This window comes from Chlorocebus sabaeus, chromosome 2, assembly GCF_047675955.1.
Source record: "Chlorocebus sabaeus isolate Y175 chromosome 2, mChlSab1.0.hap1, whole genome shotgun sequence".
In the NCBI taxonomy this organism is placed as follows: Eukaryota; Metazoa; Chordata; class Mammalia; order Primates; family Cercopithecidae; genus Chlorocebus; species Chlorocebus sabaeus.
The window spans coordinates 65916400-65939908 of record NC_132905.1 but is presented as its reverse complement, the minus strand read 5'-3'; the positions used below and the strand labels follow the sequence as shown (position 1 = coordinate 65939908).

Genomic DNA, 23509 nt, shown 5'->3' with positions numbered 1-23509 from the left:
TGATGCTGGGCTGGAGAAAACAGCTACCCAGGCAACCCCATGGCAGCCAAGGACAGGGCTACATGAGGGTAGGGTCCAGAGTGTCACAGCCCTCCTGTCCCTCAGGCACTGTACGCTTACTCTCGTCCCCCGTCTCTCATCCTTCCTCTTCTCCCTGCAGACTGGCTTTCTCTGTTCACTTTTCTACATCCCCAGACTCTGGCTTGTAGTGGCTCCAGCTCTGCATCTGATGCCACACCATGCAGTGGTGCAGGGTCCTGATTCCAAATTCACAGGAAGGAGAACCTTGCTGGCCCAGCAGACCATTCCTGATGTCATCTGCTGTGGCCAGGGTGGTCAGTGACACCTGGGGCTGTCCCTTCATGGGACCACAGGCATTGGATTCCCCTGCTGGGCACACAGGTGCCCAGTGACTGTCAGTGGGCCAGGCCCAGGTCCCTCCTGTTTCCTGCAGCCTCTTTCAGGGCCCCGCTCGAGAGTCTGAAGCCACCCCCTAATGTGCCCCGCAGCTATGAGCTCAGAGTTGTCATCTGGAACACGGAAGACGTGGTTCTGGATGACGTGAATCCACTCACCGGAGAGATGTCGAGTGACATCTATGTGAAGAGGTAGCCTGCAGGCCAGGTGGGGCAATGGCAGTGCACTAAGGGGGGACTGTAAATGGGTGTGGGCCCTCGGGCTGAGTCCAGAGCCCGGTCCCCAGGCCCTCCGTGGTGCTGAGAGCTGGGTGAGGAGTGGGTTCTCCGTGTAGCTCCAGCCCTGACACTCATCCGACCCGGACCCAGCTGGGTGAAGGGGCTGGAGCATGACAAGCAGGAGACAGATGTTCACTTCAACTCCCTGACTGGGGAGGGGAACTTCAATTGGCGCTTTGTGTTCCGCTTCGACTACCTGCCCACGGAGCGGGAGGTAAGCGTCCGGCGCCGGCCTGGACCCTTCGCCTTGGAGGAGGCCGAGTTTCGGCAGCCCGCAGTGCTGGTCCTGCAGGTCTGGGACTATGACCGCATCTCCACCAACGACTTCCTTGGTATTGCACTGCTTAGCCTTCCCCACCCTCAGCCCCTGCCTCCAGCCCTCACCTCTGTCCCCTGGTTCCCTACTCTGACCCAATCTTGAATCAGGATTTTGGACCCGAGGTCTGAAACCTTTGCTTTCTGGCCTAATTACTGAGTTAATTAAGCCCAGACCACAGTAACCTCCATTCCCACCAAGTCTGATTCAACTCTGATTTGACCCTAGCTTGTCACCCTGACACTGACTCTACAGCCTTTGCTCCTTGGCACTCTGATCCCAACCCTTGGCCCTCTTCCACTGGGGAGTGGCAATGGGTACACCGCTGGGCTGTGGTTTGGGTGGTTCATAACTGTGGCCTGACCACACACTGCAACTTTCAGATGCCCCAACTTACAACCTTGGTGTGTTGCCTCCTCACCCCTGGCACAATGAGACTTTGATCCCATGCCTAACCCGGTGTGCTCTGGACTTGCAGGATCCCTGGAGTTGCAGCTACCGGACATGGTGCGTGGGGCCCGGGGCCCCGAGCTCTGCTCTGTGCGGCTGGCCCGTGATGGGGCCGGGCCGAGATGCAATCTGTTTCGCTGCCGCCGCCTGCGAGGCTGGTGGCCGGTAGTGAAGCTGAAGGAGGCAGAGGACGTGGAGCGGGAGGCGCAGGAGGCTCAGGCTAGCAAGAAGCGAAAGCAGAGGAGGAGGAAGGGCCGGCCAGAAGACCTGGAGTTCACAGACATGGGTGGCAATGTGTACATCCTCACGGTGGGTGCCCGTGGCGGAGGCCAGGCTGAGCTGGGGCCTGAGGCGGCCCTGTGCTCCCGGTGATGCAGGAGTGTCTTTTTTAGGGCAAGGTAGAGGCAGAGTTTGAGCTGCTGACCGTGGAGGAGGCTGAGAAACGGCCGGTGGGGAAGGGGCGGAAGGAGCCAGAGCCTCTGGAGAAACCCAGGTGAGTCAGGCACGGGGGCCGGGGCCACAGCCTGGGCCAATGGGGGAGGCGGGGGTGCCCAAAGGGCCACCTTCTCATCCTGACACCACCCTTCTCCTCAACAGCCGCCCCAAAACTTCCTTCAACTGGTTTGTGAACCCGCTGAAGACCTTTGTCTTCTTCATCTGGCGCCGGTACTGGCGCATTCTGGTGCTGCTGCTGCTACTGGCGCTGCTCACCGTCTTCCTCCTCCTGGTCTTCTACACCATCCCTGGCCAGATCAGCCAGGTCATCTTCCGTCCCCTCCACAAGTGACTCTCACTGACCTTGGACACTCACCCAGGGTGCCAACCCTTCAACGCCTGCTCCTGGAAGTCTTTCTTGCCAACGTGAGCTACCCTAGAGTCCAGTGCTTCCTCTGAATAAACCTATCACAGCCACTGACCCGTGGTCACGTGCTGTCCAAGGCTGGCGCCTCCAGGTGGCAGAGAACAGATGTTCTTGAGTGGCCTCAGGTGCTGGGGGCTTGCTTGAAGAATGCACAGGGATAGAAGGCTGCCCCCATCCCCACTGCAGGGAAGAAAAGGGCCCCGGCAGCTGAGTTATGACACCCTCTGAGCAACTCCACCACGGCTCCTGCTCCTGCTGGCGGCCACGTCCCTCTCACCTCATCTGTTTCTGGCTTCCACTGCCCAGGACAGCTAAGGACCTGACAGACTCCATTAACCTGTCCATTCCTCACCATCCCTGAGAGAGGCTTCCATCAGAGCTGGATCTCGGGTCTGACTCCAGAGGTTCTGCTGTCACTCCCTGACTTCGCTTCCTTTCCCCTTTCTCTTGCTTTTCCCCTACCAGTCTTAGATCAACATTCGAGACATGATCTGATAAACTGACTGGTTGTTTAGGTACCCTTCCTCCCTGGGCCATAGACTGGTGAGGTCGCTGGGCCCTGCTTCTCCACATGTAGCCAGAGTTCTAATGAGAAACCCTGATTAGGCCCCAAGCCAGGGGTCTGGTGCTGGCCCTGCTCCAGAATGGTCACTGCCACCTTCCCACCTTGATGTTCAGTTTTGCTTCCACCTAGGAGACTGCAAAGGACCTGGAGGGACTCCTCTCTGCAGTGAGAGCCAGCGCAGGCGGGGTTTGGCACAGAGTGGGATCAGTGAGTGTGACAGGATCAGGTGGACTGAGCCCAGGGTGGTGGAGAGCGACCCCAGCTTTACCCATCAATGAAGTGGCAAGCCCCAATCTGCACCCAAGGCCCTGAATTAGTGGCCTGGGGGCCATGGTGGCTCCAGGAAGCTCACGCTAAAAAGGTCCAAGCGAGCCCTGGGGCTGAACCGAGAGGTCTGAGGACCACAGTGGAGGGAGGGACCCAGGACTGTGGGCTGGACATGAGTCTGGTTTGAATAAACCCCAGTCAGTCAACTAGGCGATGCCCATGTGGGGGCTCCTGAGGGCACTGGGCCCCGATCCATCAGTCACGATTGCCTTCAATGAGTGGCCAGGATGAGGCTCTAGCCATGGCAAGGATCACACGGAGACCAGTGAGTACTATCACAATCAATAGATTTATCAACCTGGGGCTGGGGCTGACTGAGGAGGTGGAGGGTGGCGGAGGCTGGGGGACAACTACAAGCCAGGGAGAGACAGGAGACAGAGGAAGCGCTGAGGGGTGACTACGTTGTCTTCCCTAGATCAATTTTCTTCTGAATGGCTCGTGCTGAGTGGTAGATGAGTGAATCGATGAGTCCAGCCACTGGGAGAGAGACAAGGGCTGGCACTGGCCCAGTGGGGGCCTTGGCTTTTGACGCTGAGAGTCTTGTCACTTAACTGGCCAGGCCAGCATCTGCCCCTTCACCCCCCAACCAAACCTGGGGCACCCAGGCTTTACTCTCCCCACCCTACAGCTCACAGACACCCTGGGCCTCTTACCCGTGAACATGCCCCCAATGATGGCGCACACGCCTGTCAGGAAGTGAGTGAAGGACCTGGTGGAGGGAGCGGGTGGGCTCAGCAGGCACACTCCTCCCTCAGGCTCAGGCCCCCAGAGGCTGCTCTGCCCCTGCCCTCACCTGTGCTTCTCTGTCAGCTTCACCATCATCGGCGAGAGCTCATAGAGGACGAAGACTCCGGGAAGGCCCTGGTCGCCCAACAGCCCATTGGCGACCTTCTCATGTCTGGTCACAGAGAACTGATTTGTCCTCAGCACCTGGGGTGGGAGGGGAGCCTAGGCCAGGGCTAGGGCTAGGACCTGGCTCCAGCCACCATCAGCCCCACCCCTGCTCCTTCCCCTTTCCTGCTGAGCCTTGACCGTGCGGGGAGAAAACATGGCACTGTGCTGGTGGCCTGCACTGCAAGGCCTGGCCTGCCAGACCCCCTCTCCTAGCCTTGGCCTCAGCCTTCCCCTCCAGATGCCAGCTCTTTATAGTTTACCTATCCTGGCAGCATTTAGTGGGTGTTCTCATAGGGGTCCAGGCTGAGAAGCAACTCTCCAAAGACGCACCACCAAGGCTGAACTGACTTCCTCTGCCCTCAGTCCCTTGCATCCTGCCACTCTGCTGAGATGCTGCTCCACAGGCCATGGCAGCCTCAGGAGCGGGTACACAGAGGCTTGCCCTGCCTAACCCCAGCCCAGGTAGACTACAGGGGACAGTGAGGCAGGCAGGCAGACGGTGGGCACCAGAGGAACACATGGAGGTGGTGAGGACAGCGCAAAGAGCAGACGCTTTGAATGGGACAGCCCCAGGCCTGCACTCTGCTGGGAGGGCAAATCCCCCACCCTCTCTGTGCCTCAGTCTTTCATCCACCATGTGAGGACGAGGCAGTTTTCACTCCCCAGGCTGACGGAATAAAATGCAGGAACACCAGTGCTTGGCAGCACGCAGGAGACTCTAGAGAGTAGGGAGCTCCCTGACTCACCTCTCCATCCACCTTCATGTACACAGTGGGCACCACCTTCACAAAGTACTGGAACATCATGGAGGCTGAGGGGAAAACAAAGCACTGGGTACAGGTGCCCGGCAGGCCTTCTGTGGCTGGGGGCTGCCTCCCGGGCTGGTACCTTGGGGTGCAGTGACATTGGTGTGGTCCAGGGGGTTCACAATGCCTGGATAGTCCTCCCCAAATGACAGGTGCTGGATGTAGTGGGTCATGTTGATCTGCAAACAACACCATCCAGAGCTCATCCAAAGCTCTGATGACAGTAGCAGACAGGGACACCTGGGTCTGTCTGTGGAGATGTGGGAGAAAGGGGAGGCTATGGCCCTAAGGGGACAACCTCCCTGGGACAGGTATCCCCCACTCCTCACCTAGAAACTCCTCTTTCCACAGCCTGCAAACTCCTGGGGTTCCAGAATTTTTTTTTTTTTTTTTTTTGAGACAAAGTCTTACTCTGTTGCCCAGGCTGGAGAGCAGTGGCGTGATCTGGGCTCACTGCCTCTGCCTCCTGGGTTCAAGCAATTCTCTTGCCTCAGCCTCCTGAGTAGCTGTTACAGGCGTGTGCTGCCATGCCCAGCTAATCTTTGTATTTTTAGTAGAGATGGGGGTTTCACCAAGTTGGCCAGGCTGGTCTCGAACTCCCGACCTCAGGTGATCCACCTGCCTCAGACTCCCAAAGTGCTGGGATTATAGGCATGAGCCACTATGGCTGGCCAGGTTTCAGATTTCTTAAAATACCAGCTTCACTCATACGTTAGGCACACACAGAGTGGCAGGTGCTGGTTTTGCCTGGAGGTCCAGGCTATGGAGGCTGAAGCTGGAGGCTGTGAGCCCCCAGATGCACTCCCTTCTTGCTCCCCTGTGTATCCAACTCAGTCACTGGAAGGATCTTTCAGAAAATGCAAGTCTGATGATGTCATGACTCTGCTTAAAGAAGGCCAACACCTTTCCACTGTTCTCAGGAGAAAGATGTGACTCCTCAGCGTGGCCTCTGAGTCCTGTGTGGTCTGGTCTCTGCTGACTTCTCCAGCCTCACCCATCCACACCTGCCCTGCAGTTCCTTAGAAGGGCCACGATCCCACCTGACCTTGTGCTGAGGTCTGTCTGTCTAGCATGTTCTTATCCAACCCCAATCTTGCCCCTAGCCTGCTCAGAGCTCAGTTCAAAAGTCACTCTCACTTAACCCTCAGGCTGGATCCCCATTCAGAACATGGTGTATTTTTCTATAAGCATTCCCTGATCCCAGGATGTTCCTACAAGGAAATGAAGGCAGCAACCAAGCCTCCCACCCCCACCTGCCCTCCATGGTTTCCATCTGGTACGTACGTTGTCAAGGCCAAAGCTCTGCAAGTCATGGACTAGGAGAGAAGGGAGAAGGTGTCATTAGTAGGAGCAGCATTGGCCTCCTCACTCCTCCCTCTAGACTGCAAACCACCTGTCTTCTCTGACCCCTCACTCCTTCTCCAGCCTGGCCCCTCCTGGTCCTGCTTAAGGACGGCCGGAAAGGACAAGCCTTGGGCCTGTGTGAGAGTTCATGCCCTCCTCAAGAGTCATAAGAACAGACCCTGGTTCCTCCCTGACATCCACAGGGAACTCTAGGCCTTCACTCCCAGCATGGCCCTGCCTGCATCTCCAAAAACAAAACCCACTATGGGCTCTCACTAACTGGAGCTGATGGCAAATCACTGAACCTCAAAGTGAGGTGGGACCCGAGAATGCCATCCACACGTTCCCTGCCTCCACCCTCAAAGGTCCCCAGAGGAAATCCCAAGGGGACCCTGTACCAATTGTTCCAGAACAAGTTACTCCTGCCCTCTAGCCTCAATCCCTCCTGCTGCAAGGAACCATACTTCAAAGATACATCCCAGTCCTTTTTATAGTCACCCAGCAGCCAGGTCAGAGAAGACCCAATCACAGACCCATCCAACCTCCCCGCATCCCGGTAGGGCACGCTGCCCCAGAAGTGGGGGCTTGGCCTCCCTGGGGGGCGGGGCCACTTACTCTCCACAGCATGTACTGCAGCATGGGGGAGGGGGGAGGGAGGAGAGAGAAGACAGATTCAGAGCTTCACAATGAGAACTATGGAGCAAGACATGTGGCAGGAAGGAAGACAGGAACATTCTGCCTCAGCAACACAGTCTGGCCCCAGCTAACAAGCCTCCGCCTGGGCCCCTCCTCGAGAGTGAACTAATCTGGCCAGAGAGGAGCAGGAGACAGAGTGGCCTAGGAAGGACAAGAGGCCTAGAGCCCAAGGATCCAAGTTCCTGACTGTATGGCCTTGGGCAAATCACTTGCCCTTTCTGGGCCTCAGTGTTCTCCTTTGCAAAGGGCTGTCCTAAGGATCAGGTGGGATCTAAAATGGAAAAATATTTGTAAACTTTACACTGTAAGAGATTATTACCCACCCCGGCCCCAATCAACAAGGATATTAGAAACTCACTCCCAGGCCTCAATTCAAATATCTCTGGCCTTAGGCAACTGTAGCTTTGTGTTCATACATCCTTCCAGGTACAGAGCACCCCTGGCCCTGGGATCCACAAGTCTAACAGTCCCAGGCCGAAAGGCTGCCATTCTGGCTCTGTGTCCTACTGAGTGCCTGCCAGGCCTTGTGCCAACAGCTTGACACTGATCATCTTCCTATCATCCCAGCAAGACCCTTTTCTCCCAGCTTCCTCCAAAGTGAAGAGGGGGTTCCAGAGCTCTACAGGGTCCTCCAGCCCCCACCCCCACAGACTGCCCTGAAGACCAGCAGAGCTACCCTCCTGTTCACCTCAACCACTCTGAGAGGCCATCTTCACAGCCTGGGCTCTGTCACCACACGGCTCTGTCCAAGCTTTACTGTGACCCCAACTCCCACCTTCCCCAGCCCTGCCTTCAACCCCTGGGTTCCTCTTCACTTTCTTGCTTCAGCCGGGCTCTTCCTTCCAGGCACTAACTCCTTGGCATCCCCTCAACGTGCGACTGTCTTCTCTCCATACACAACCTCCTCCCTGGCCTAAAGAGAAGTCTGTCTTCCTCCTTACTGCCACTTCCAGATCACTTTCCCTTTATCTGCCTTAAAAATGCAAAATGGCTCACATCTCTAATCCCAACACTTTGGCAGGCCAAGCAGGAAGATCACTTGAGCCCAGGAGCCTGGGCAACATGGCAAGACCTTGTCTCTGCGGAAAAAAAAAGGAAAAATTAGCCAAGCATGGTGGCATGTGCCTGTGGTCTCAACTCCTTGGGAGGCTGAGGTGGGAGGATCTCTTGAGTCCAGGAGGTCAAGGCTACAGTGAGCCAAGATCATACCATGGCATTCCAGTCTTAAAAAAAAAATCCCCAGCTTTGAAGCTCATGACAAAGCAGCCCTGCTTGTTTCAGTCACCTAGATTATCTACATGGAGCCTCCAGGACTGTTCTCCCATGCCATTTTTCAACAGCTTGCGCAACTGCCTGCCACTCTCTCCTGTACTACCTCTGTCAGTTTCTAGTGATTTCCATATCCACGTAGATGATCCTTCCAGTACCCTGGCCTCCCAGTTCCTGGACATCCTTTCCTTCCTGATCTTGTGCTCTGCCTACCTGAGCCACTTGATCTGTTGGCCATTCCCTAAGCTTTGTCATTAACAAAGCCCCTCCCGTGACTTCACTTTCAAGCAACTCATGTTCCACTAGCTTTCTAATTTCCTCCAGTCCACCAATTCTGATAACTTGTTGACACCACACTCAGGACTTGCAGTCCCTTGTTCCTCCTGCCCCCTCACTGGCTTCCCCACATCCTGTTTTTCCTCCTTTCCTAACTTATAGGCTGTGGTCCAGAATCAGGATGACTTCTTTATACATTTGACTCCCTCACCTTTGCAGGCACCTGGCAACACCAAACCCAAGGCGATTCCAACGTTCTGTCTACTGAGTCCATTCCCACACAGATGACCACGCTGACTGCTCTTTCCATTCACAGCCGCAGACTCCAGGGAGACCCTAGTGCTGTGTTAATCCTACTCAGTCTCCCCAGTCCACGCATTCTCCCACCCCCAAATGACCAGTCACACCTTTTCTTTCAAATTTCCAACACCTCCTTCCCTCTCTTATCATTCTCAACTGAGGACCTTCCTTCCTACAACACAGAGAAGACAGGAGGACTCAGAAGAGACTCTCCATGTACTTTTGCCACCCCAGCTACCACCCTACCTGGACCTACAGAGCCTGCCTTTCCTCCTATTGCTAAGTTTGGCCTTTCCACATGTGTAAGGCACCAGATTCTGTCTTCTTTCTCCAGGACTTCACTCTGGTCATTGTTTGTCTCATCTCTAGAGCATCACTTATGGTCTCTTTAGTCGGTAATTTCCAACGGCATATTAACATTTTGCTACATCACTGTCCTTAGAAAAGCCTCCCTCGACTCCACATTTCCCTCCAGCTTCAGTTCATGCTCTCTCCTCCCCTAGGCAAATTCCACTATAGAACTGTCAGTACTCACTGGCTCCAACTCCTCTCCCATTCCCTCCTGGACCCACTCGAGGGTGGTCCTATCACACCCCTCAAATGACTCAGGCAAGGCTATAATAAATGACTGTTACATTGTATATCCCATGGCCAATTCCTGCTAGACATCCAGAAGCATCTGATGCGGTATCTGAAACACCTGTCAGAGTGCGGCATCCTGCCACATCCTGCCTGGCTTACACTCCTCCTCCACCAAGGTTTCTTACTGGTCTCCCCTGCCTGTTCCCCCTGACACCTTTGGCCTCTAATGTGGGAGGCCTGGCACCCAGCCCTTTGAGCTCCCCTCTTTTCCATCTACCCTCCCCTCCAGGGTGATTTCATCCAGTCCCATGGCTGGATGATGCCAACATTTGCATCTCCAGGCAAGTCCTCTCCCTGAACTCCAGGCTTGAATGGAAAACTACTTACTTGACACCTTGTGTGTCTAGAAGGACACCTAGACACTAGTGGTCTGAGCACGTCAAAAGCCGAATACCAGCTGTAAGATCTCATTTCCGAACATCTAAACCTGCCTTAAGTCTTCCTCATCTTGTTAAATGGCAACTCCATCCTTTTCTTTTCTTTTCTTTTTTAATGGAGATGGAATCTTGCTCTGTCACCCAAGCTGGAGTGAAATGGCATCATCTCAGCTTACTGCAACATCCGCCTCCCAGGTTCAAGCAATTTTCTTACCTCAGCCTCCTAAGTAGCTGGGACTACAGGCACACACCACCACACCCGTCTGATTTTTTGTATTTTTAGTAGAGACAGGGTTTCACCATGTTGGTCAGGCTGGTCTCTAACTCCTGAGCTCAGGCAATCCACCTGCCTCGGCTTCCCAAAGTGCTAGGATTACAGGCAACTCCATCCTTCTTACTACTCAGGTACAAAACTTTGAAGGTATCCCTGACTCCTTTTTCCTTTGTCCCTAATGCCCATCAGGAACTCTTCTCAGCTCTACCTTCAAAATACATCCAGAAGCCAGTCACTTCCCACCACTTCCACTACCACTCTGGGCTGAGCCCCACCATCTTTTGCCTGGATTGATCACTGCAAGAGCCTCCTAAAGGGACTCTCTGCTTCTGTCCTTTCCCCAACCAGTCTTGTCCACAGAGCAGCTGGAGAGCCGCTTACCTTTCAAGTTAAGTTGGATCATCCCTCACCTTCTTCAAAGCCCTACAATGGCTTCTCATCTCATGCAGAGTAAAGGCCCGAGTCCCTACAATGCCCCTGTAAGCCCTGCATGATATGCCCTGTGACCTCTCTCACTTTTTTTTTTGAAACGGAGTCTTGCTCTGCTACCCAGGCTGGAGTGCAATGGCATGATCTCAGCTCACTGTAACTTCCACCTCCCAGGTTCAAGAAATTCTCATGCCTCAGCCTCCCGAGTAGCTCGGTTTATAGGCGTGCGCCACCACACCCAGCTAATTTTTGTATTTTTAGTAGAGACAGGGTTTCACCATGTTGGCCAGGCTGGTCTTGCACTCCTGACCTCAGGTGATCCACCCGCCTCGGCCTCCCAAAGTGCTGGGATTACAGGTGTGGGTGACTGCACCCGGCCTCTCTCACTTCATTTCTAAGCATGCTCCTCTGCTCCAGCCACCCTGACCTTCTTACTATATCTTGAACTTGCCAAGCACATTCTAGCCTCAGGAATTTGCATTTACTGTTCTCTCTGCTTGTAACATTTCCTCCCCAGACATCCATATGGCTGGCTCCCTCACTGTCTTCAGGTCTTTGCTCAAATATTACCTCATCAAGGAGTCTTTCCCTGACCTCCATATTTAAAATAGGACCCTTCCTGCCCTACCCTAGCCCCTCCCCACTACCATCTTTATCCTGCCTTGTTTTGGTCCACATGACTTAACAGCATCTGATAATACTATATACAGATGCTCCCTGACCTACACTGGGGTTAGGTCCCAATAAACTCATTGTAAGCTGGCCAGGTGCAGTGGCTCATGTCTGTAATCCCAGCACTTTGGGAGGCCGAGGTGGGCGGATCACTTGAGGTCAGGAGTTCAAGACCAGCCTGGCCAACATAATGAAACCCCATCTCTATTAAAAATACAAAAGTTAGCTGGGCGTGGTGGCACGCACCTGTAGACCCAGCTACTCAGGAGGCTGAGGCAGGAGAATCACTTGAACCCGGGAGATGGAGGTTGCAGTGAGTCAAGATCATGCCACTGCACTCCAGCCCGGGCGACAGAGTGAGACTCAAAAAAAAAAAAAAAAAGAAAGAAAAAGAAAATATCGTTAAGTGAAAAATGCATGTAATACCCATCATAAAGTAAAAAATTACAGGATGAATCATTTTTAATTGGGGACTATTTGTATTTTATATACTTATTGTCTATTTCTTTACTAGAATGTTCTGAGGGCACAGACTTTGTTCACTACTATACCCTTAGCAACTAGACTAGTAGGTGATTACTAAATATTTTGTGAATGCCTGAATGAACAAATGAATGAGAATAAATCTCATTTGTTCACCCCAGCAGCCCTATGAGTGGGTACTATTATCATCATCCCCATTTTGCAGAAGAAGCAACTGAATAGGGCTCAGTATTTCCCAAATATGACATAGCTCAGGAGTGGCAGAACCTGTGCTCCAACCTAGCTCTGCTTCTCCCAAAGCCTCATGCACAGGTCATCGTCGGACACTGGCGGCTACCATCTCAACAAGCACCTACCACAAGCCAGGCTCCGTGCTATCATCTTTAACCTGCACACACACCCTGTGAGATAAGTGCCCTCATCACCATTTTATAAAGTAGAAAACAGGAGTCAAAAAGATGAAGAAACCTTCTCAAAGTCACACAGCCAGTAAGGTCTGAAACTGGTATCTGAATGCAGGCAGTCTGGCTCCTTGGCCTGTGCTCTTAGCCACTGTGCCAAACTGCTGCCGAGATGAAGGCCTGCTCTGGCCAAATGGTTGCCAAAGACAAATGAGCAGCAGGCAGGAGAGGACCACTCAAACTCACCAAGAAGGTGGCCAGCATCTAAATCTCCCCAGCAGGTGCAGATCACTCACCGTGCACATGGGACTGCTGGAAGCTCTTCCCAGGGGCAAAGTGGAAGTTTCCGGCCACCTGTAAGGAACATTCTCTCTCATTCTCTGGCTGTGTCCTCCTTTTGCCTACTCAGGGCCTGAGTGGGCCCTTGGTTCCCAGCGGAGCTTGCCCAGCCGGCCCTATCTTGCCTTGATCCCTCCTGATACCTTATTGACCTCCAAGAAGCCATACACCTGGCAGCCTTCATTCTTCTGCTCCTGCATCTTCTGGCTGAAGCCCTCTCGCCGGCACTGCTCAATAGTATCTGGGTTCTTGAAGGCCCAGCCTCGACGGCGATATGCCTCTCGCACATCTTCACAGGTGTTACAGCACCTGTAGGGCAGGGAGTGACGGTGAGAGTGTCAAAGAGGCACAAGTCCAGTGCTGGCATCTGGGGAAATAGAGCCCGAGCAGCTCTGCCTGCTAATGAAGGCTCTGCTAGACTCATCCCTGACCACCAAACGTTCTGCAAATGTGTTTCCTCAGTAGCAGAAGGACTGTTTTTTTTTTTTTTAATTTTTAAAATTTTCTGTAGACATAGGGTCTTGCTGTGTTACCCAGGCTGGTCTCAAACTCCTGAGCTCAAGTGATTCATCTACCGCGGCCTCCCAAAGTGCTAGGGATTACAGGTGTGAGCCATTGTGCCCAGACTAGGACTGTGAAAAATACATATTCCCATTGTTTGGGGTGATGACAAGTTTTAGGACAGACAGTGGTGACTGCATGACACTGTGAAGACACCTAGTGCCACTGAGTTGCACACTTAAAAATGGTTAAAATGGTAAATTTTGTGTCACATATTTTTCCACAACAAAAAAAGATGGAAGTACATATTCCCAGGCCCCACTCCAGACCTGCTGAATCAGTCTTGTGGAAGTCAGGGCCTGGGAAACACAGCAGTAGTTATCAGATACTGAGGGTCTGATAATCTGGGCCAGACCTTCCACCTCAGTGATTTACACACAGTATACAGCTAATCCATATGTGACTCTTACAAGAAGATGTTATTATCATCCCTCTTCACATAGAGAGGTTACATGGCTTGGCCCAATGAAACAGGGAAAGAATCCAGGCAGCCAGACTCCAGAGACCACCTGTGAACTGTTTCTCTAGGCAGAAGAGCAGAGACCACTTCAGCTTCATCTCTAGGTCAGCAGCTCCCAGGTGGGGCCTGGTCACAAAGCCTCAGTCACTTGCACCAGGATCAATGACAGAGGCACATACCTGCCCACTCTAGATTCTTGGTCTGACCTCCCCAACTGCCAGTCTGACTGAGGCTAAGGCTGACTGACACACGGCACCTGATGGAAACCCTGCTCCCACTCCCCCTGGCTCACTTGATATCTTCTGCCTCAGCACCATAGCAGCTCTCACAGCGATCAGGGTCCAGGGAGTCAGGGTCAAACACCGTCACCTCGACTTTCCCAAGCTCTAAGGGGAGGGGAGAAGCAGAGGCATCAGCTGGGGCCAGACACAGTGAAATCGGTGGCCCCAGTCCCTGCACAAGCCCTTTGGCCAGCGGCCTGGGGATAAATAAAAGTTATAATAATAACTAATATTCATGTAGTACATGCTACGGGTCAGGCATTAAGTACTTCTACATACATATCAATTCTTTTAATAAAAGAAACAGTAAGAAAACAGTTAACAGTAAATACTGAACATTAGCTGGGTACAGATCACTGTACTTCACAACTATCGTCTCATTTCATCCCCACAATGACTCTTTGAGGGTGGGGGTAATTATCCCTGTTTTATTGAGAAGATGCTGAGGCTCACTGAGGAGAAGTGACTTTGCCCAATGCAACCGAGGAAGCAGATTTCAGCTAATTCCAACATGTATGCCACTAACCTCCTCGCCATGATGCTTCTCCTCAGACTTCTCCCTCTGCACCGGCTCTTTGCCTCACTCTAGTCACCCCATCATAACTGGTGATTTCAATACTGAATACTGACCTCCTAACTCATGATAATCTTGATTTTGCCATCTCACCTTGGCTACCCATTTCCATAATCATACCTAGATCCTGTCATTGCCAATAACTGCAAACCTTCCCAAATTCAACTTCAAGTGTCTGAGTCTTCAACTACTTACCCTTATTTTCCCAGTTCACTATTTAGTACCTGAAATCCACCAATTTTTTGACACTACTGACACTATCATGTCCTCACTTCCCTCCTTAAATCCCATGGTCCACTGTAATTATTCTCTTGCACATAACCACAACTCCCTGTTCCTCTCATCTTTCGTTTTACAAATCTAGCAAAACCCAAACCCTGGTTCCATTCAACTCTACCTACTTCTTGCCTGAAACTCCCTTAGGACTGCCTGGCAATTCCACTTCATTCCTCTAATCAGTTCACTCTCCCATTCTATTCTCTAAGGTGACTTAGACCTTCTCCTCTCTCCTTAGGCTCCCAAAACCTTCCTCTTTCTTCACTTAGCTAATGTCCTTGCTTTCAATTTCCACTACGAAAAGAGAAGCAACAGAACTTCACTTGCTCTCACCACCAAACCCACCATCTCACCACTTTCTCCTTTAGACCCCGCCCCATTTCTCAGCTCTCCCTTACAGTGAAACTCCAAAAGTCATCTATAGGTAATGTCTCCGCTTCCTTTATTGCTCTTTGATCCGATTCTCATCCTCAACAGTATCAAAATTGTTCCTTTCAAAGTCTCTAGGAATCTCTGTGTTGTCAATTTCAATGGTCAATTCTCACTCCTCATTTTACTGGACTATCAGTAGCTTCTGATACAACTGCTCACTCTCTCTTCTTGAAACTCTCTCCACTTGGCTTTTGGGACACCTCTTGGTTCTTCCATGTCAATGGCTAATTTGTCTCAATCTTCCTTCCTGTCCTGACTTTTAAATATTGGAGATGCCCAGGGTACAGGCCCCAAGACCTCTCCTCTACCTACATTTACTCCCTAGTTTCCTCACTTAGTCCAATTGTTTAAACTACCCTCTACCTACTGATAACGCCTCTAAATTCTAGACTGGTACATCTAATTGCCTCTTAATATCACCAGAGTATAAAATAGGAACCCCAAATTTACCCAAACCTAAGATTCCTCTTTCCCCCAAATCCTGACCTTACTCTGTGGAAGCTAGTTTCCAAGATGACTTCAATGATCCCCACTTCCTAGTATCCACACCCTCATGTAGTCCTCTCTGGCCTCTCCCGCAACAGGCTGGCCTGTGTAACCACTAGTGTACTGCAGAAATGATGGTGTACAACTTCTGAGGTTAGGTCATAAAAAAGGTTACAGTTTTGTTGTTGTTGTTGAGATAAGAGTTTCACTCTTGTTGCCCAGGATTGAGTGCAGTGGCGCAATCTCGGCTCACTGCAACCTCCACCTCTCGGGTTCAAGCAATTCTCCTACCTCAGCCTCCCGAGTAGCTGAAATTACAGTTGCCCACCACCATGCCCGGCTAATTCTTTTTTTTTTTTTTTTTTTTGTATTTTTAGTAGAGATGGGATTTTACCATGTTGGCCAGACTGGTCTTGAACTCCTGACTTCAGGTGATCCAACTGCCTCAGCCTCCAAAAGTGTTGGGACTACAAGGAGTGAGCCACCATGCCTGGCCAAATGTTATGGTTTCTACTTTGTTCTCTCTCGGCTCACTTACAAGATCCAAGTGGGGGAAGCCAGTTGCCATGATGTAAGGACACACAAGCAGCCCTACTGAGAGGTCCATGTGGTGAGGCACTGCGGCATCCGGCCAACAGCCCTATGAGTGAGCCCTTTAAAAGTAGATCCCCGGCTGGGCGTGGTGGCTCATGCCTGTAATCCCAGCACTCTGGGAGGCCGAGGCAGGTGGATCACCTGAGGTCAGGAGTTCGAGACCAGCCTGGCCACCATGGCGAAACCCTGTTTCTACTAAAAATACAAAAATTGGCTGAGTGTGTTGGCTGGCGCCTGTAATCGCAGCTACTCGGGAGGCTGAGGCAGGAGAATCACCTGAAGCCGGGAGGCAGAGGTTGCAGTGAGCTGAGATCGCACCATTGCACTCCAGCCTGGGTGACAGAGTGAGACTCTCAAAAAAAAAAAAAAAAAAAAAAAGTAGATCCCTGCACACCACCCGCCCTTCTGCCACAGCTGTCATTGGAGAGCAGCAGCCATGGCTCTGTGCTACCCGCTATGGCTGTGTGCTACCCGCTATGGCTGTGTGCCTCGACAAGGGCCACAAGATGACCAAGAATATGAGCAAGCCCAGGCACGGCCGCCGCCATGGGCACCTGACCAAACACACCAAATTCATGTGGGACATGATCCAAGAGGTGTATGGTTTTGCCCCGTATGAGCAGCATGCCATGGAGTTACTGAAGGTCTCCAATGACAAACGGGCCCTCAAGTTCATCAAGAAAAGAGTGGGGCACACATGCGCGCCAAGAGGAGGGAAGAGGAGCTGAGCAACGTCCCGGCTGTCATGAGGAAAGCTGCTGCCAAGAGAGACTGAGCCCCCTGCCCCGCCCTCTCTCTGAAATAAAGAACAGCTTGACAGAAAAAAAATAAATTTAAACAACAAATAAGTAGGCCAGGTGCGGTGGCTCACGCCTGTAATCCCAACACTTTGGGAAGCTGAGGCGGACAGATCACGAGGTCAAGAGACCAAGACCATCCTGCCTAACAAGGTGCAACCCCGTCTCTACTGAAAATACAAAAAATTAGCTGGGCGTGGTGGCACACGCCTGTTATCCCAAATACTCAGGAGGCTGAGGCAGGAGAATCACTGGAACCTGGGAGGCGGAAGTTGCAGTGAGCCAAGATCCTGCCACTGCACTCCAGCCTGGGTGACAGAGTGAGACTCTGTCTCCAGATAGATAGATAAAGTAGATCCTGCAGTTCCCCATCAATCCTTAGATGACTGCAACCTCAGGAGATACCCTAAACCCAAATCACCCAAACAAGCCACTCCTAAATTCCTGACCCAGGGAAACCGAAAAAACAAATTTTTATTGTATCAAACTACTAACTTTTGGAGTACTTTGTTACACAGTAGTGGATATCTAATAGCCACTTCCCCCTCCCACCAAAAAAACCTTCTCCTCCAGTCATCTCCATCTCAAGTCATTCATTTGCTCAGGCTGAAAGCGTTGGAATCCACAACCATGACTTTGCTCTCTTACACTCCACAACCAATCCTATAGCAAATTATGTTGGTTCCACTGGTGTTCTGCATTTATCTGCTGAAATAACAAATGATAAAACTCCCCACCAGAGTAATCTCTAAGGTGTTAGAAATCCCAGCTTTGAGGACGGTTTTCTGTGGTGGGAAACTGAGTTAACAGAGGCAGGAAAGGAAGGTAAAAGTGGGTCCCCACTCTGTACCAGGCATTTTACACATATTACTTCATTTGATCTTACAATTCCATGTGGTTGGTACTACTGCTTTATCACCACTTTTTAGCTAAACCTCACAGACTGCAGGAGACAAAGTTAGATGTGAACTCAGGCAATGTGACTTGAGAACCTCAATTCTAATCTTAAACCACCTGCATTCCAAAGGGGAAGAGCATTAAGGGCTGAATTCAGCCGATGGGCTGGGAAAGCAAACACTCAGAGAAGCCTGGGTCCATCTAGACAGTTCTACCAAGGCAAGAGCACATAAGACCTATCTTCAAACCTCTCATATTCAAACTACCATGTGCAGGTATTGAGGACCTCTGAGAATAGCAGCCAGGTAGATTACCCGACTCAATACGTATAGACGATTTTAGCTCACTCTGACTCTTACTAGCTGGGGGACCCTAGGCAAGTCACTTGACTTCTCTAGGTCTTAGCTGTTTAATGTATCACTATGCCTGCCACAGTCCACTTGCCAGCATGTAGGCTTGGGCACGTCCAGCTTTGGGATCTGAGACCCAGCCCCCTCCCCTGGTTACCATGCCGCTCAGCCTCTGAGCTCACGGGGATGCCATCTTTGTCTAGTCGTTGCTTGAACAGGTTGTGTTCCACATCCAGCTGCTGTTCCCCAGCCACATCCATGGCATCAATACTCAGATCTGGAAGCAGGAAAGTCAGGCTAAGGTACTGGGACCTAGGCACAAGGGGATGTGGGTTTTGGAGGGGAAGGGGATACTGGGCCTGTCCTGGGGCAGAACGGGATTAGGAGAAGGAGGTTGTCCTGGGGTCCAGTCCAGAACCTAAGGGTAGAGGTGTGAATCTGGCAGCCCACATGAGAACCCTGGGTCTCTCCACTTCCACCCATGGTGAGGTACTCACAGGCACAAGGCATGTGCGGAAAAAGAACATCAATGTTGATCTTCAGTTTATCTCCCCGCGACTTGTCCACGTAGAGCTCAGGATGCACCTGGGGTAGCGCTGCCTCAGTAAGACTTGGCCCCAAACCTCTCCTTTCCCACTCCCACCCCTAAAGGTCCTACTCCTAGAATGCCAAGCCCCGCCCACGCACTAAGCCCCGCCCCTTACCTCCGTGGTGAGGTAATACTGCAGCTCGGACAGGAACAGTAGCAGCATGAGAAGGCCACTAACAATGGTCACTGCAGGACAAGGGGCGAGGGTCAGAATGGCCTCGAATCCGCTCCCTTAGACACCGGCAGGCCAGTCAGAGTCCAGGAGCCCGGGTCAAGCTCTAGGACGCCCCCCTCCCCGCGACCCCGGCCTCGCCGCGGCCTACCCGTGGCGCCCCCGCAGGTCTTGACCCGGAAGTCCTCCAAAGTCTTGGGGTAGGCATCGAACTGCTTCAGCTTCCCCAGCGCCTCCATGGGGACCGGCCGGAAAGGGGACGCCAGCCGGCCCGCCCCTATAGACTCCCTCTTCCGGCCTGGAGCCACGCCCCCTTTTTTTCCTCACGCAGGCGCAGCAAGCCGCACCCTTGGCCACACCTTTAGCCGCGTTCTCTTACAGGCGGCCCCGCCCACCAATGCTGTCACGCCCCCTTGCGCGGGCAATTGGGTCTGGACGGCCCGGGCCTCAGCTGTCCGGGGCGGGTATTCTGAGGACCGGGGTGCGAGGAGTTCTCTGCGGGGTTAGAAACGCTAATAGCACCGTTCGTGTGCCTCGTGCTCGGAACTGCGCCAAGTGTTTAAGACTCTTGGAACATCTTGAAATATACTGGAACAGTAGTTTTTCGAGTGTACCGGTCCGGCCGCATCATTATCAACTGATTACCTATTAGAAATACAAATAATTGATTCCCACCTACTGAAGCCGAAACGCTAGGAATGGCACCCGGGTGATTCTGATGTAAAGATGTCCGCTCTGAAAGCAGGTGTGACTTATCTCCGTTTTCCAAAGAGCAAACTGTGACCTGGAGAAGTTAATTAACTTGCCCAAGATCACAGCCAATTAATAGCAGGACCTGCTTCCAGCCCAGTTCTTCCGGACCTCAAAGTACTCTGGGAACCAGGGTCTTCTGGGGTGATTTTACCTAAAGAGCGTCCCAGTGCTTCTCCTGAGCGCTGCTTTGTGAATATTACCCTAAATTGCTCTCCAGGCCCTGGGATCCTCATGGACACGCTCTGCCACTCCAGGTTTAGACTCAAGTGATGTGGAGTTTAAGCTGTCCCTGACAATTCCCATTGCAGCCCAGTGTCTCTAGCGGGACAGCTCCCACAGTAATGCAGCTGCAATGAGTAAGATATAAAAGCTCATAGGCTTTCATACAGGAATTCCACTTTAGGAAGTAAAAGCACCATGTCAAGGTTAATAGAAAAAATTTAAAAAAGAAAACATAAGCAGCTATCCAAGGTTAATAGAAAAAAATTTTTTAATAAAAATAAGGATAAAAGTACCACGATATGGGTGGTTGTTACACCTTAGGATACTGAATCTGTCTCTTAACGATTTTAAGTGCACCACGTCATGAAGATGTATGCATGAGATTGTTCAATAGCAAAAATCTGGAACCAGCCAGAATGCCCATTGATACATTAAATAAATTGAATAAATCATGGTACACCCATTCTGTGGACTATTAGGCCACTTTTCAAAATAATGAGGTAAATTTACTTCTTTAGGTATACTAAGAATATTTTTAAGGGGGAAAAGATGCAAAGTAATGTGCATTCTATCATTCCATTTTTTAATTTAAAAATTAAGCTGGGCACAATGGCTCACACCTGTAATCACAGCACTTTGGGAGGCCGAGGAGGATCACATGAGGTCAGGAGTTCGAGACCAGCCTGGCCAACATGGTGAAACCCTCCCCCTCTCTACTAAAAATACAGAAATTAGTCGGGCGTGGTGGTGTGCTCCTGTAAACTCAGCTACTCGAGAGTCTGAGGCAGAAGAATCGCTTGAACCTGGGAGGCAGAGGTTGCAGTGAACCGAGATCGTGCCACTGCATTCCAGCCTGGGCCACAGAGTGAGATCTGTCTCCAAAAATAAAAATAAAAAAATTAGGCCGGGCGCGGTGGCTCACGCCTGTAATCCCAGCACTTTGGGAGGCCGAGATGGGTGGATCACGAGGTCAGGAGATCGAGACCATCCTGACTGACACGGTGAAACCCCGTCTCTACTAAAAATACAAAAATTAGCCGGGCGCGGTGACGGGCGCCTGTAGTCCCAGCCACACGGGAGGCTGAGGCAGGAGAATGGCATGAACCCGGGAGGCGGAGCTTGCAGTGAGTGGAGATCGCGCCACTGCACTCCAGCCTGGGAGACAGAGCGAGACTCCGTCTCAAAAAAAAAAAAAAAAAATTAGCCAGGTGTGGTGGCATGCGTCTATAGTCTCAGTTACCTGGGAGGCTGAGGCAGAAGGATGGCTTGAACCCAAAGAGTTTGAAACTAGGCCGGGCGCGGTGGCTCAAGCCTGTAATCCCAGCACTTTGGGAGGCCGAGACGGGTGGATCACGAGGTCAGGAGATCGAGACCATCCTGGCTAACACAGTGAAACCCCGTCTCTACTAAGAAATACAAAAAACTAGCCGGGCGAGGTGGCGGGCGCCTGTAGTCCCAGCTACTCGGGAGGCTGAGGCCGGAGAATGGCGTGAACCCGGGAGGCGGAGCTTGCAGTGAGCTGAGATCTGGCCACTGCACTCCAGCCTGGGCTACAGAGCGAGACTCCGTCTCAAAAAAAAAAAAAAAAAAAAAAGAGTTTGAAACTGCCATTGTTACCAGGTTACCTGCAGTTGTTACCAGGATAGAGTTGTCCAGGTTCTCGGCGTGTTGAACAAAACGCATAAAGTAACAGAAGGGCAACGAAAGACAAACAGCAACAGAAGAACGGAATAACAAAAGCATAGATTTATTGAAGACAACTTAGAACCGCAGCTGGTTAGAGGAAGCGGCTCAAGAGCCTCCTCAATCAGGGTTTGCATTAAGCTAAAGGGACCCGGCAACACCCCAGGTGCCCTTTAGAGGCCTCCAATTGGCTACACTCTATGCAGGATTGGCCTGCGACCAAATCAGAGGCTGAAAAGGAGACTTGACCCACAGCCAATCAGAGGCTGAAGTGGAGATTTGGCCCCACGGTCAATCAGAGGCTGAAGTGGAAACTTCTGTCTTGTTATCATAGGCGTGAAGATGTGGCCTGTATGCTGCCTAGGACTGGCTGCACCCATTCATTTGCTTATCTCTTAACCCCCGTTACCCTGATTCCCTATTCTCCTGCCTCATAGTGAGCTATGATCACACCACTGCACTCCAGCCTGGGCTACAGAGCGAGACCTTCTCTCTCTGTGTGTATGTGTGTGTGTGTGTGTGTATATAAACTGTTATATATATTATATATAGTTATATGTAAATTATTATATATAAAAACATACATATATAACAATCTTAATCTTGTATGGGGAAATATGTATTTATATAATCATGAGAAAAGATTTGTAAGGACTCATGCTACACCTTTTGGGACAACTGGAGAAGGACTTTTCACGGAAGCCAAAGTTTTTGGGTCTCCCTAAGCTAACAGGGTGGCAGAGGACACCTGGGATCCCCCTCTATTATCTGGGTTTCAGATTCCTGAGAAGACCAAGAATTCTATCAGAAATAGGTAATAAGGAATCTGCTGATGGAATTAAGTCTAAAGCTCTGCTACCCTAAGCGTGATCCCTGGACCACAAACATTGGCCTTATCTGAGAATCTGTCAGAAATGCAGAATCCCAGGCCTCCCCCCAAACCTGCAGAATCAGAATCTGCATTCTAACAAGACTCTCCAGATAATTAGCATGTACATTAAAGTGTGAGAAGTACTTTCCTGAAAGGTTCCTTGTTTTATTGCCCACATGGGACCAAAACCAGAAGCACAGGAAAAAAAAATGAGTGCCTCAAATATTGCAGTAAGGCCAGGCACGGTGGCCCATGCCTGCAATCCCAGCACTTTGGGAGGCCAAGGCAGGTGGATCACTTGAGGTCAGGAGTTTCAGACCAGCCTGGCCAACATAGTAAAACCCTATCTCTACCAAAAAATACAAAAATTTAGCTGGGTGTGGTGGCTGATGCCTTTAATCCCAGCTATTCGGGAGGCTGAGGTGGGAGGCAGAGGTTGCAGTGACCCGAGATCATGCCACTGCATTCCAGCCTGGGTGACAGAGTGAGACCCTGTCTCAAAAATAATTTGTAAAAAAGGCCAGGGGTGGTGGCTCACGCCTGTAATCCCAGCACTAGGGGAGGCCAAGGAGGCCAGATTACCTGAGGTCAGGAGTTCAAGACCAGCCAGGCCAGAAGACCAGCCTAGCCAATATGGTGAAACCCCATCTCTACTAAAAATACAAAAATTAGCTGGGCATGGTGGCGGGTACCTGTAATCCCGGCTTCTCAGGAGGCTGAGGCAGGAGAATTGCTTGAACCTGGGAGGCAGAGGTTGCAGTGAGCCGAAGATCGCGCCATTACACTCCAGCCTGGGTAACAGAGAGAGACTCCGATTCAAAAAAAAAAAAAAAGAAAGAAAGTTACAGTCCTAATAATGGATATTAACATATCCCTTAATAAAATAATCAAAATAAAAATAATGGCTAATAATACTAATTTTTAAAAATAGCTAGCATTGGCTGGGCGCAGTGGCTCACACCTGTATTCTAGCACTTTGGGTGTCAGAGGTGGGAGGATCACAAGGTCAGGAGTTTGAGACCAGCCCGGCCAGCATGATGAAACCTTGTCTATACTAAAATACAAAAAATTAGCCAGGCATGGTGGTGCGCGCT

The 23509-nt window shown here is 51.3% G+C and overlaps 2 protein-coding genes and 1 pseudogene across 3 annotated transcripts in view; 2 read left to right on the top strand and 1 right to left on the bottom strand.

The window, feature by feature from the left end:
- Positions 1-2847, top strand: part of FER1L4 (fer-1-like 4 (C. elegans)) — a 53335-nt gene extending 50488 nt beyond the window's left edge. Inside the window, 5 exon segments of the mRNA NM_001318039.2 lie at positions 510-608; positions 786-1027; positions 1490-1770; positions 1854-1954; positions 2059-2847. Coding sequence (NP_001304968.1) covers positions 510-608; positions 786-1027; positions 1490-1770; positions 1854-1954; positions 2059-2248 — 913 coding nt within the window. The 3' untranslated portion in view covers positions 2249-2847.
- A 638-nt stretch (positions 2848-3485) lies between these two features.
- LOC103220919 (endoplasmic reticulum-Golgi intermediate compartment protein 3) lies at positions 3486-23135 on the bottom strand. 2 transcript variants are annotated; one of them, XM_073009187.1, is made up of 14 exons: positions 23108-23135; positions 19038-19531; positions 18830-18900; positions 18623-18710; positions 18283-18402; positions 13731-13824; positions 12561-12726; positions 12375-12432; positions 6200-6231; positions 4998-5094; positions 4856-4920; positions 4009-4145; positions 3869-3924; positions 3486-3692 (listed from the first exon to the last, which is right to left on the bottom strand). In XM_073009187.1, the coding sequence occupies exons 2-14, from the start codon at positions 19123-19125 to the stop codon at positions 3613-3615; spliced, it is 1152 nt and encodes a 383-aa protein (XP_072865288.1). In that variant the 5' UTR covers positions 19126-19531; positions 23108-23135; the 3' UTR covers positions 3486-3612. The 2 variants fall into 2 exon arrangements, with proteins under 2 accessions (XP_072865288.1, XP_072865284.1); XM_073009183.1 differs by lacking the exon at positions 23108-23135 and having other exon boundaries at positions 4009-4163; positions 19038-19477.
- Positions 16558-16856, top strand: LOC140709678 (large ribosomal subunit protein eL36-like; annotated as a pseudogene).
- Positions 23136-23509: the final 374 nt, after the last annotated feature.